This window comes from Podarcis pityusensis (genome assembly GCF_964106645.2).
Source record: "Podarcis pityusensis genome assembly, chromosome: W".
NCBI classification, from domain to species: Eukaryota; Metazoa; Chordata; class Lepidosauria; order Squamata; family Lacertidae; genus Podarcis; species Podarcis pityusensis.
The window spans coordinates 32827800-32839701 of NC_138045.1; the positions used below are offsets into that span (position 1 = coordinate 32827800).

Genomic DNA, 11902 nt, shown 5'->3' on the forward strand with positions numbered 1-11902 from the left:
TCCGTCAGGGAATCAGTCCAGGATTCTGCTCAGCAACAGTGCTGAATTCTGTGAGCAGAGTGGCTGGGCAAGGATACATGGGAACCCTGACATCCTGTCAGAGAGTCTGCTAGACTCTGCTGATGAAGGAGAGGAAGAGGTTGAACTTGCTACTGAGGCTCAGAGTCCAGACCCAGTGCAGGCAGAGGGGAGAACTTCTCCCAAGGCTGTGAAGTTTGAGCAACGCAGTGCTCCATCTTCCCCCACAGGTTCGGCTGAGAAGTCCAGAAGGCGCAGTAAGTCAGAGGGGGAGCTCTCTGATGCCAAGGACGTTCTGGCTGGCCCTAGTGGGTCAGAGGGGGTTCCTGAAGTAGTGCTGCGCCGTTCAACACGGACGACCAAAGGGAAACCTCCTGAAAGGTTTGTCGTCACTAGTGTGTGGGTCGGAATGGCACAGTGTGAACCCGAGAGTTTTGAGGATGTCCAGAAACTGCCTCAAGAAGAAGCCAGGAAATGGCATGAGGCGATGCAGAAGGAGATGAACTCAATGAACTCTCTAGGTGTGTTCTCCCTCACGAAGTTGCCGGTGGGTGAAAAGGCAGTGGGTAGTCGCTGGGTTTACCGTCTTAAGCCCACAGCGACAGGAGAACCGCAGTATAAGGCCAGATTAGTGGCGAGAGGATTCACACAGCGCAGGGGGTTGCATTATACGGAGATTTATGCGCCCACGTGTAGGAGTGAGTCTCTACGCTTGGTCTTGGCCATCGCTGCACAAAGAGGTTTGCTGGTTCATCACTTTGATGTGGATGTTGCTTACTTGAGCTCAGACCTCCAGGAGGATCTGTACATGCTTCCTCCTCCAGGGTTTGAGGGCAATGAGCAAGGTACTCTGTGGAAACTTCACAAGTCAATTTACGGCCTGAAGCAGTCGGCCAGGAATTGGAACTTGTGCCTGAATGAAGCTTTGGAGAAGCTAGGTTTCAGGAAGAGTCTTGCTGACAGTTGCCTGTTCCTTAGAGGATCAGGAGACTCACAGGAACTGGAGTTGTTTTACGTTGATGACATCATCCATGTTGGAAAGGCAGACAAACAGGTGCAGAAGTTTGCCAAAGAGCTTGGGAAACGGTTTCAGCTCAAGGACCTGGGTGCAGTAAAGATCTACCTAGGCGTCCAGATAGCGAGAACTGAGGATGGTAGCTTCTTGCTCAGTCAGAAAGGCAAGATTGAGCAGTTGCTTGAGAAGTTCAGAATGTCCGATTGTGCAGGAGTTCGGACACCCATGGAGACGAACTTCGTGAAAGATAGCCAGCAAGCAGAGAGTGCTGAGTTTGAGAATGCTGAGCTCTTTCAGTCAGCTCTAGGTAGTCTGTTGTATCTGTCCCAATGGAGCAGACCAGACATTGCCTTTGCTACCAACCTGCTAAGTAGGGAAGCGTCAAAGCCCAGTGTGAGTGCTTGGCGCGGTATCAAGCGGGTACTGCGCTACCTGCAGCATACCAAAGACTTCTGTCTTAAGCTGCCAGCTGAAGGTGAGGCGAAGCTCACATGCTATGCGGACAGTGACTGGGCGAATTCGCAGGACTGCAAGTCTGTGTCTGGATTGGTGGTAAAGTTTGGGAAGTCACTAGTTGGATGGAAGTCCTGGAAGCAAAGTCTCATTGCACTGTCTTCTACCGAGGCTGAATTCAGTGCACTGTCAGATTTGTGCCGGGAACTAGAGTTCTATAGATGCTTGGTGCAAGAGATCTATGGGGATTGTAGCTTGCCCATCACGGTTTGGGAAGACAATCAACCCTGTTTGAAATTGGCTGAATCTGCGCAATTTAAGGCCAGAACCAAGCATCTGGACATACGTTTCCAAAATGTGTGTCAGAGTGTTCAGTCAGGTTTGATACGGCTGAAGTACTGTGCCAGTCACAGTAACCTGGCCGATGGATTTACCAAACCTTTAAGCTTCCAGCGTCATGGGGAGTTTTGTGGTGGTTTGGAGTTGGGGGTAAGTTCTGTACTTACTTTCCCCACAGTAGCGCAGGGCGAGAGGGGGTGTGAGGAGAACCTGAGCTTACAGGGTTAAACAGCTCAGACTGTACGCCCTGCCTACTGGTGGGAGGGGGGAAATGCTGCGTCATTTCCGAGAGACTAAAGTCTTTGTTCTCTCTCTACTTTCGCTTTTGAGGAGAGAGGACGTGTTTTCACGATGCTGTTCGCTGTGATAGATAATGGATAGCCTGCTGTAAATAAAACTGCTTTTAGCTGCTAAGATCCTGTGTGGACTTTATTTAAGCACACTGAAGAATGCACTGGAGTTTTTTTTTGCAGTTTCCTCTTGCCGCTGACGAACTCTGCTAGGCTCAGATGTGGACATTGGAATGCAGAGCTGCGATGGGAAGTGTGCCGGACCTCAGGCTTATCTGAGCAATAAATCAATTATCTAACAGTGACCTCCTTGTGGGAAAAGCACCACGGGGACCAAATCTGGATTGGTACCACAGTGAAAGGGGAGAATGGGCTTCAGCCTTCGCCCTGGCCCTTTTTAAACAACAACAACAACAACAATTCTTATTATTTATCAGATTTTTAAGCTGCTCTCCTCACCAAAGTGGGCTCAGAGCAGTGTACAACATCAGAAATTCAATAAAACAGATAGATTAGAAGACAATTCGACTCCAATAACTGAGGCACCCTGATTACCAGCTACTAGCCCAGCAAGGGGAAGGATAAAAGGGGAAGAGGGAAAGGACCAACAGGAAGAGGGAAAGAGTGAGAAGAAAATAAAAAGGGAAGGGAAAGGGAAAGGGAAAAATAAAACCATTGCTGCCCTCAACCTTAGGACTGGTGATACAACTCGGTCTTACAAGCTCTACAGAACTAAGATCTCCTCCTCCTCCTCCTCCTCCTCCTCCTCCTCCTCCGCCTCCTCCATAAACATGGTTTTAACAATGAGTCCGTAAGTGACTGTGGAGGCCAATTCTGGATCCATACATCCTTCCACAGTGGGGACATTGGTTCCCAGGCAGGAGTTGATCACAGTGTGGATTTGCCAAACGTGCCTTCCTCTTAGCACGTTTCTCCCTTGCATCCTGAGTTTGAGTGTCTTCAAAGCCCGTGACACCTTTGGTAAAGGCTGTTCTCCAACTGGAGTGCTCACAGGCCAGTGTTTCCCAGCTGTCAGTGTTTATGCTATATTTTTTAAGATTTGCCTTCAGACAGTTTTTAAACCTCTTTTGTTGACCACCAGCATTACGCTTTCCATTTTTAAGTTTGGAATAGAGTAGTTGCTTTGGAAGACAATCATCAGGCATCCGCACAACATGACCGGTCCAACCAAGTTCATGTTGAAGAATCATTGCTTCAACACTGGAGATCTTTGCTTCTTCCAGTACACTGATATTAGTTCGCCTGTCTTCCCAAGTGATGTGTAAAATTTTTCGGAGACACCGTTGATGGGATCTTTCGAGGAGCTGAAGATGGCGTTTATAAGTGGTCCATGTTTCACAAGCATACAGTAAGGTTGGTAGTACAATAGCTTTGTAAATAAGCATTTTGCTTACCCTGTGAATGTCCTCAAACACTCTGCACTTCAATCGGGGGAAAGCTGCACTCGCAGAGCTCAGGCGATGCTGGATTTCGGCATCAATGTTGGCCCTTGTGGAAAGATAACTGCCTAGGTAGGAGAAGTGATCAACATTTTCCAACGTTACACCATTGAGTTGGATTTGTGGCACTGCAGAGGGGTTATTTTGTACTTGTTGGTGCAGCACTTTGGTTTTTTTGGATGTTGAGCGACAGGCCAAGCTGTTCGCAAGATTCTGCGAAAATATTTAGGATGGTTTGGACGTCATCCTCTGAGCGTGCACACACTATGTTGTCATCAGCATACTGAAGCTCTATGACGGAAGTTACGGTAACCTTACTCTTTGCTTTCAGCCTGCTCAGATTGAAGAGCTTTCCATCTGTTTGATATATGATTTCTACCCCAGTGGGGAGTTTCCCTTTGACAAAGTGTAGGATTAGGGCAATGAAAATAATGAATAGAGTTGGGGCAATAACATAAACCTGTTTAACACCTGATCCCACTGTGAATGGTTCACTTTGAGAGCCATAGTTATCTGTGATTGTTGCTGTCATATTATCATGGAGGAGCCAAAAGATGTTTACAAATTTATCTGGGCAGCCAATTTTCAGAAGGACAGTCCACAGGGAATTACAATTTACAGTGTCGAAAGCCTTAGTCATGTCGATAAACGCCATATACAGGAGTTGGTTTTGCTCTCTGCATTTTTCTTGAAGTTGTCGAGCAGTGAAAATCATGTCCACTGTCCCCCTAGAAGGCTGAAAACCATTTTGGGATTCAGGAAGGGTCACGTTGCATATTGTTAAGAGACGGTTTTCTATGATCTTTGCAAGAATTTAGCCACCCACAGCTAATAGAGAGATGCCTCAATAGTTTCTGCAATCAGTTCTGTCACCTTTTTTAAAGAGATTGATAATTTTGGCATCCCTGAAGTCTGCTGGGATCGCTTCTCTTTCCCAGATTTTTTTGATGAGCTTGTGAAGTTGTTGTGTAAGTTCAATTCCACCCACTCTGAAGATTTCAGCAGGTATCCCATCAGGTCCACTGGCTTTGTTGTTTTTCACTTGGTTAATAGCTGTGCACTGTTACGATATAGAAGCAATGCAGCTGCGAGCTGCTAGCTTGAAAACAGCACATGATGGAATGTTAGGACTGTTCCGTGGGAAACAGAGGGACAGTCAGCTCACAGGGCAATGCACTGGAATTAGCTCAGAGTGTAATATGAGCTCTTCCTTTTGCTCTTGTACAGGAAATACAGGAAGTGTTTCTCTCTCGACTGCTGGAGTTTGAAGAGAGCAGTCATGTTTTTTGTAACGCTGCAAGGACAGAAATAAAGGCATGTAAATACGTTTCTGTCTATCTCTTTCCCCTGCCCGGGGGGGGGCAGGAAAGAGGGTGTGTGTTCTTCTCACACTGAGAAGGATCGCCTATCGCGACCTAGCCTGTATCCTGCTGGGGAATGCAGACAGGGAGGTCAACAGGAGATCAAGCCAGGTGCCTGGAGAGTTGCCAGTTTCTCCTGATTAAGGCTTGATTCCTGACAAGCTTTGATTTTTTTAAAGAGATTGATAATTTTGGCATCCCTGAAGTCTGCTGGGATCGCTTCTCTTTCCCAGATTTTTTTGATGAGCTTGTGAAGTTGTTGTGTAAGTTCAATTCCACCCACTTTGAAGATTTCAGCAGGTATCCCATCAGGTCCACTGGCTTTGTTGTTTTTCACTTGGTTAATAGCTGTGCACAACTCTCCCAGATTTGGAGATACTGCAAGCTCATCTCTAACTTGTTTTTGCGGAATTTGTGAGAGTACCTCAGCAGCTACGGGGGAGTTGTGGTTAAGGAGATGTTGGTAGTGTTCTTTCCAGCACAGTGCAATAGTGTCTTTATCTTTTAGAAGTGTGGTACCATCTGCTGAGCATAGGGAACATATGCCATGATTTATTGGCCCATAGATGGTCTTTGTAGCTTTAAAGAAACTCTGTGCATCATGAGTGTCGGCTAAGTGCTGGATCTCTTGAGCTTTTTTTATCCACCAGGTGTTTTTTAGTTCTCTGGTTCTTCTTTGAACCTCAGCCTTAGCATCGGCATAGGTTTTTTTCTTAGTGGCACAGTTTCTATCTCTTTGCCAGATCTGAAATGCCTTCCTTTTCTTGTCAATCATGCGTTCAATCTCACTGTCGTTCTCATCAAACCAGTCCTGGTGTTTCTTGGTTTGGTATCCAATCGTTTGTTCACAGGCTGCAATAATGGATGCTTTTAGCTTGGTCCAGTGTTCCTTGGTGTTATCAGGGAATTCTGAAAGCAGATGATCCTTAAGAGCCGTTTGGAAGCAATCCCACTTAATGGGAACTTGAAGGGCTTGAGTGTTCATTTTGTGCCTTGGTTTCCTTCCTTGAAGCCTGCATTGAGGTATAATCTTGATAGCCACCGTGGAGCGTATTTGCGTGGCGAGTTCCCGCCCCCCACCAGGATAAATAAAGACACCAGACACCATAATTTAAGGTTAATTGGGCGAATTAGGCCACAACTTTATTGAGTTCAGGAATGAGAGGCATTGGCTTAGGCATTGGTCCTATCGACTATCCGGCTCCAGCCCATTTGCTGGAGACACGGGGAAGGGTTAACACTATATCGGGGAGTCTCCTGCCGAGGCACGTCGACTAGGAGCTCCCCGGGTCACCGCTCTGGGGTGTGCCTTTGGCCCACACCTCCATCGGCTTCGGACAGGGCCACGCCCCCCGGAGTCCTTTAACGGACCACCCTTCGTTCACTGGGGGGAGGTGATGGCGCTCCTCCCCCCCACATCCTCTTAACCCCTTCTTACCAATGCCTACCGCCACACGAGCAATCGCTCGCCGCCAATACTCTCATGCCTGAAACCAATCCCTTATCCCCTTCGCTATGTCGCACAGCCAAACATCATTTCCAGCATCGGAAAGATGCACGCCATCAAACCGGTAGAGGGCCTCACAGTTGAAACGAATGCCCGGGTGTTCAATGACCTTACCACCCAGGGCTGCCACTCTACGCACCACAGCCCGATCCAAGGCTTTCCTCGCCTTATTCAAGGCTATCGGGCACCTGCAATCCCTCCAGACCCGCCTCTCCATCAAAGAGGCCCAAATGATTGTCATGTCCGGGTAAGAGGCCTTAAGCTCCTCAAAGTCACTGAAAATGTGCCACTGCAAGTCAACTGCCTTCCTGTAAGCAAGGTCATTTTCTCCCAATTGTATCAGCAAAGCATCCGGGGGGCCCTCCGCTGCTGCTCTGGTCTTAAATGCGGGCAACATCTCAGCCCAGCGCATTCCCCTTCGCGCAACCCAGGATAAAGTGATGCCAGACGGTAAGCCAAGGCGTGGCCCGAGACCGGAATTGATGGCGCGGACCCTGGCCCAATGCACGATGCTGTGCCCGAATATCCAGACGCGGACCCCCATAACACCTGCAAGAGATTAAAAGAACAGGCCATGGTCAATTGACCCCAGTTGAACCGTCATAGATTTCCTCTAACATAGCGTTTGTAAGCGTCCGATTTCCAGCGGCCTAAGTCCTTAACCCTCTCCGTAGTAAGGCCCAGGTGCACTGCTGTGGTGGCCGCTCCTATTCTAAACGAGTGCGCCACGAAATCTGCAGGGGGAAGGCCACATGCAGCCAGTGTTGAGCGCATAACCCGCGTGAACTGTTGACGCGTCAGGGGTAAGCCATCTGCGTGGATAAAGAAAGGCCCTGCCGAATTGGTCCTCAGATCTAAGAAGCGCCTGGTGTCCTTAACAGGGCACGGGCCTGGTTCTCCGGTTGCCAGAAGCCGAACCAGGGCCCCCCTCCCGTACTGGTCTGTTTTGGAGCTACGTATTCGTAATACTAGATCCTCCCTAGAGAGCGTAAGGTCGCTCAGTAGCAACCCCCGGGAAGAGCCGCGCTGACCCTCTTCGTAAACCACCTCACCCACACGCATCGCACCGAAGAAGGCGATAGAGTATGCCGCTGAAAATAAGCGCACCTCATACTTCGACCAACAGACCGTTCTCAGCTTTTTGTGAATTTGGAAAAGGATGTCGAATGATATTGGCCTCCTTAAGTCATGGCTTGGGGGCTGCAGCCTGCGCCAGCCCTCTAGGGTCTTTCGTATGACGAAATCAGCGCATGGATCAGAGGAAAATACCACCTTGCAAAAGAATGATATTGCCGCTGCCTGAAGGTTGATAGTTCTAGGGGCGCGGCCGAAACGTCTTAAGTATACCAAGTATGATAAAACCTCGGACTTGACGGGGGGGGCATTGCTCCTGCCGGCGCGGGATTTATTACAGAAATTAAGGAAATCCGACCACGCCTTCTTATAAGATCTTAAAGTGGACGGAGCCAATGAGGCTAATACTCCCTGAATCACTTCTGGTTCCCATGACTCTGGTCCCCAAGTCTCCACAGATGTTCCGGGAACGGCTGAGGGAGCGGCTGAGCCTCCGGTGCTAACGAGCGGAAGCGGTCCATCTGAAAACGAGATAGGGCATCCGCGATGTCATTGTTCATGCCAGGCACAAATTTGGCGGAGAAGTGGATGTTAAGTTCTAGACACCTGAGAACGAAGGAGCGCAGAAGAGCACCTACTCTTGATGACCGCGCGGCCTGCCTGGAAAGGACTCCTACCACTGCTTGGTTGTCAGTGTGGAAGCAAACCCTATGGTTACTAAAGACTTCAGACCACAAGTGCACTGCGACAACAATCGGAAAGAATTCTAGGAAGGTTAAATCTCTGGTTATGGGGGTCCCTAGCCACTCTGACGGCCAACGTTGGGCACACCATTGCCCCCTAAAGTAAACGCCAAACCCTAAGGAGCCTGAAGCATCTGAATGAACCTGGAAGTCCACTTGCAGCAACAAGTTCTCCTGCCACAAGGAAATACCGTTGTAGTTCTCCAGAAACTTCAACCAGACTTCCAAGTCAGATTTTACCTCCTTAGATAAGCGAACCCTATGATGGGGGGATCGCAGGCCGGCTGCTAGCCTCGCGAGGCGGCCACAAAATGGACGGCCAGGGGAAACCACGCGGCAAGCAAAGTTTAAATGGCCTAGCAGTGACTGTATCTGCCTTAGTGTTACCTTTCTCAGGGGGAGGAGCTGCCGAATGAGGTCGCCAAGCGTAATCAGCTTCTCCCTGGGAAGTTTTGAGGTCTGAGCGACCGTGTCCAATTCAATACCTAAGTAAACCATGGTTGTAGCTGGACCCTCTGTTTTGTCAGCGGCTAAGGGAACCCCCAACTCCCTAGCTAATGATGTAAAGGCCTCAAGGAGCTCTGAGCACTTACGCCTGCTATTGGCGACGAGGATAAAGTCATCCAGGTAGTGCGACACGCCCTCAGATCCAGTTCTAAAGCGAAGCACCCAGTCCAGGAAGGTGCTGAACGCCTCAAAGGCTGCACAGGCGACTGAGCAACCCATGGGCATTGCTTTGTCCACAAAATAAACCCCTTTGAATTTGAATCCCAGCCACCGGAAATCTTCCGGATGAACTGGCAAGAGTCTAAAGGCCGATTCAATGTCGCATTTTGCCAAAAGCGCGCCCTTGCCGAATTTGCGAATAAGCTTGACCGCTTGGTCAAAAGTGGCATATTTAACCGTACAAAGCTCCTGAGGTATCGCATCATTGACGGACCCTCCCTTTGGGTAGGAAAGGTTGTGAATCATGCGAAATTCACCAGGCGCTTTCTTAGGGACTATACCTAACGGGGATATGTGAAGGCCTTCTATTGGGGGAGTTAAAAGGGGGCCAGCAACCCTACCTGCATTAATTTCTTTACTAATCTTCTTTCGGGCAACCTCGGGCATCTCCCTCACTGATTTTTGGTTTGGTGGATCACCTGAATTGGGGGGGAAAGCTACAGGGATCCTAAAACCGTTACTAAATCCTTCCCATAAAAACGCTGCTGCTGCCCTGTTGGGATATAGCTTCAAGAGGTTTTTTAACGGAGACAACTTGACGGGGGAAAAGGCCAGGCCAAGATTGAAGTTACTGCCTGTTCCCTTGACGTCCCGAAGGGGCTCCATGGCCACGCCTGGGTCCCTGGTTGTAAGAACCTCTCCCACCCCGAAAGGGCTGCCTCCCTTTCAGGCAGGCAGTGGCTGGGTGGTTACCGAGGCATTTTTCACATTCATGGCTGTACTTACAGACCGTCCGTACACAAACCCCTTTATTGAACTCCCAGCACAGTCGCCTCTGTCTCGGAGCGGTCTTCCAGGATTTTGAAGAGTCCTGGGGCTTCTTGTCTACGTAGGGGCCTACGTGCTCAGACCAATAGTTCTGGTCCCTCAGATCCCAACGAGTGGAAGATAACAGCGACGCATTTCTGTGGAAATCCTCATCGTAATTTAGAGCGGCAGTATCCCCCGCTAGATCCCTAGCCCTCCTCACATGGGCCATGTAGGCGACTAAATGCATCGCCTGTTTCGGATAAGCGGCGCTGACGACACCCATAAATACCTGGAACCCATCCAGCCAATGGTCAAAAGTGCGCTCAACTCTGGGTGCTCTGTACCTGCGTTTTCCATGGCTGCGCCTCTTTTCTCCTTTACCTGTCAACTTAGCAGGAGGCAACAATCTGAACATATCAATAAAGTCCCCATTAAGGATCTTGTCCCTCTTCCTCTGAGATAAATGGTTACCCACAATGAAGTCCGTAGATAGGTGAGTGGAAGTTTTAACGTCCGGCACTAGCGAGCCATCCTTCCATTCAAGGGTCCCGTTAAAGGACTTACGGTAGGAATTGGCCCTCCTTTCATGAGCCCATGAAGGGAGACCGACGCAGTCTTCCCCATGGCCCCAGTATTCCTCCCTAGAAACATCACTATCGGAGTCAGAAGAAGAAGAGGTACCTGAATCATCCTCCGATTCCGACCGCCTGCTCTTCTTACTCTTCTTTGATGTGTGTTTTCTCTTCTCCTTCCTCTTCCCAGAGAGGACCTCCGGCGCGGCTTGATCCAGTACGCTGTTCACCTGTACCGCCTGCAGACCCCGCACTTCCTCATCCGAAGTGGATTCTGATGCACCCTCGGCTGGTGCCACTTGCGGGGGTGGGATCTGAAAGAGACTGGGGACACCTGGGTCCTTTTGTGGGTTAGCAGCCTTGGTACCTAGAGTACTAGCCTTACCCTTCCTGCCACCCTTCTGGCCTCCTTTCGACTTGCCTGAGGTGGCCGACTGAGCACGGGTGCTCTTCTTTTGCCGGGCTGTTGCCTCTTTGGCTACGCTCAGCACTGCCATAGTGGACGCGGAGGTACCTGGGAGTACCACCTCATTAAGTTGAGTGTCTGGGATAAACTCCTGGGAGAACACCATTGGTGCCGATGGCGCTGGCACTGCTGCCGCTGGTGCAACCGCCGTTGGTGCTGACATCCCTGTTGCGACTGTTGTCGGTGCTGCTGCCCCTGGCGTGGGTGCCACTTGGCCCGCGGACCTCCTTTGCTTATAAAACTCCTGAAAATCATTGAAAAACTGCGCCAAAGCCTGCGGGTTACTTGGTATAACAAAGGGCTGGGACTCCTCTTGGTTCCCCTGCACCCCCCCGGCTGCTGCAGAATTTACCTGGTTTTCTTGAGCCGACATAGCTGCGATAAAGGCTTTTTGATTAACCTGGTTCAATAGAGTCAGCGACGCTAGCTCAGCCTATATGCGTGAGCAGAAAGCAATAATGCTGTAGTTCAGTATTGCCTGCACTGGCAAGCTTTTACTGGAAACCGAAATTGCCTACCCAACTGATTGTATTTAGCTGTAATCAGTATGACACAAGTTCAGTATTGTCTGCACTGTTGCGAACTCAAGCTGGTTTTAGGTTTAATAAATTCAGTGCAGCAAAATTTAAATCAGTAACCGAAAGGAAAAACAATCTGACTTCCCTAATATTTAGTGCACTGGAAAGTTTTTACTGAAAGCCGAAATTACCTACCCAACCAATTGTATTTAGCTGTAATCAGTATGACATGAGTTCAGTATTGTCTGCACTGCTGCAATCTCAAATTGGTTTTAGGGGAAAACAATCTGACTTCCCTAATATTTAATTAATTAATTAACTAGAACTTTACTGGATTTATATTTTAAATAAACTGTAATTAGAACCAGGACAATAGAGGAAGGTGTGCGCTATCCCCAGGGGCCTTGCAACCTTTAGCCAACGTTTAACCAATTATGGGTAGCCCTCTACCACTTATTCAATTTTTTTATTTTATTTTATATATTCGTTTTATTCCTTGTTACTTAATGCCAATCCCTTAAAACTGATTGCCCGCTAAATATATAATAAACAGAAGCTAAACTTGTTAAAGCAAGAGGGATCACTTGACTTCTAAATACAGAAGCTAAAC

The 11902-nt window shown here is 48.9% G+C and overlaps 1 protein-coding gene across 1 annotated transcript; it reads right to left on the bottom strand.

Annotated features, from left to right (window-relative positions):
• Positions 1-6046: 6046 nt before the first annotated feature.
• On the bottom strand, positions 6047-11147 carry LOC308467657 (uncharacterized protein; the record flags this gene model as incomplete). Its single annotated transcript, XM_080989382.1, has 2 exons — positions 6047-6992; positions 10418-11147. 2 exons carry the CDS (start codon positions 11145-11147, stop codon positions 6418-6420), a joined length of 1305 nt encoding a protein of 434 aa, XP_080845508.1. The 3' UTR covers positions 6047-6417.
• Between the last annotated feature and the right edge of the window lie 755 nt (positions 11148-11902).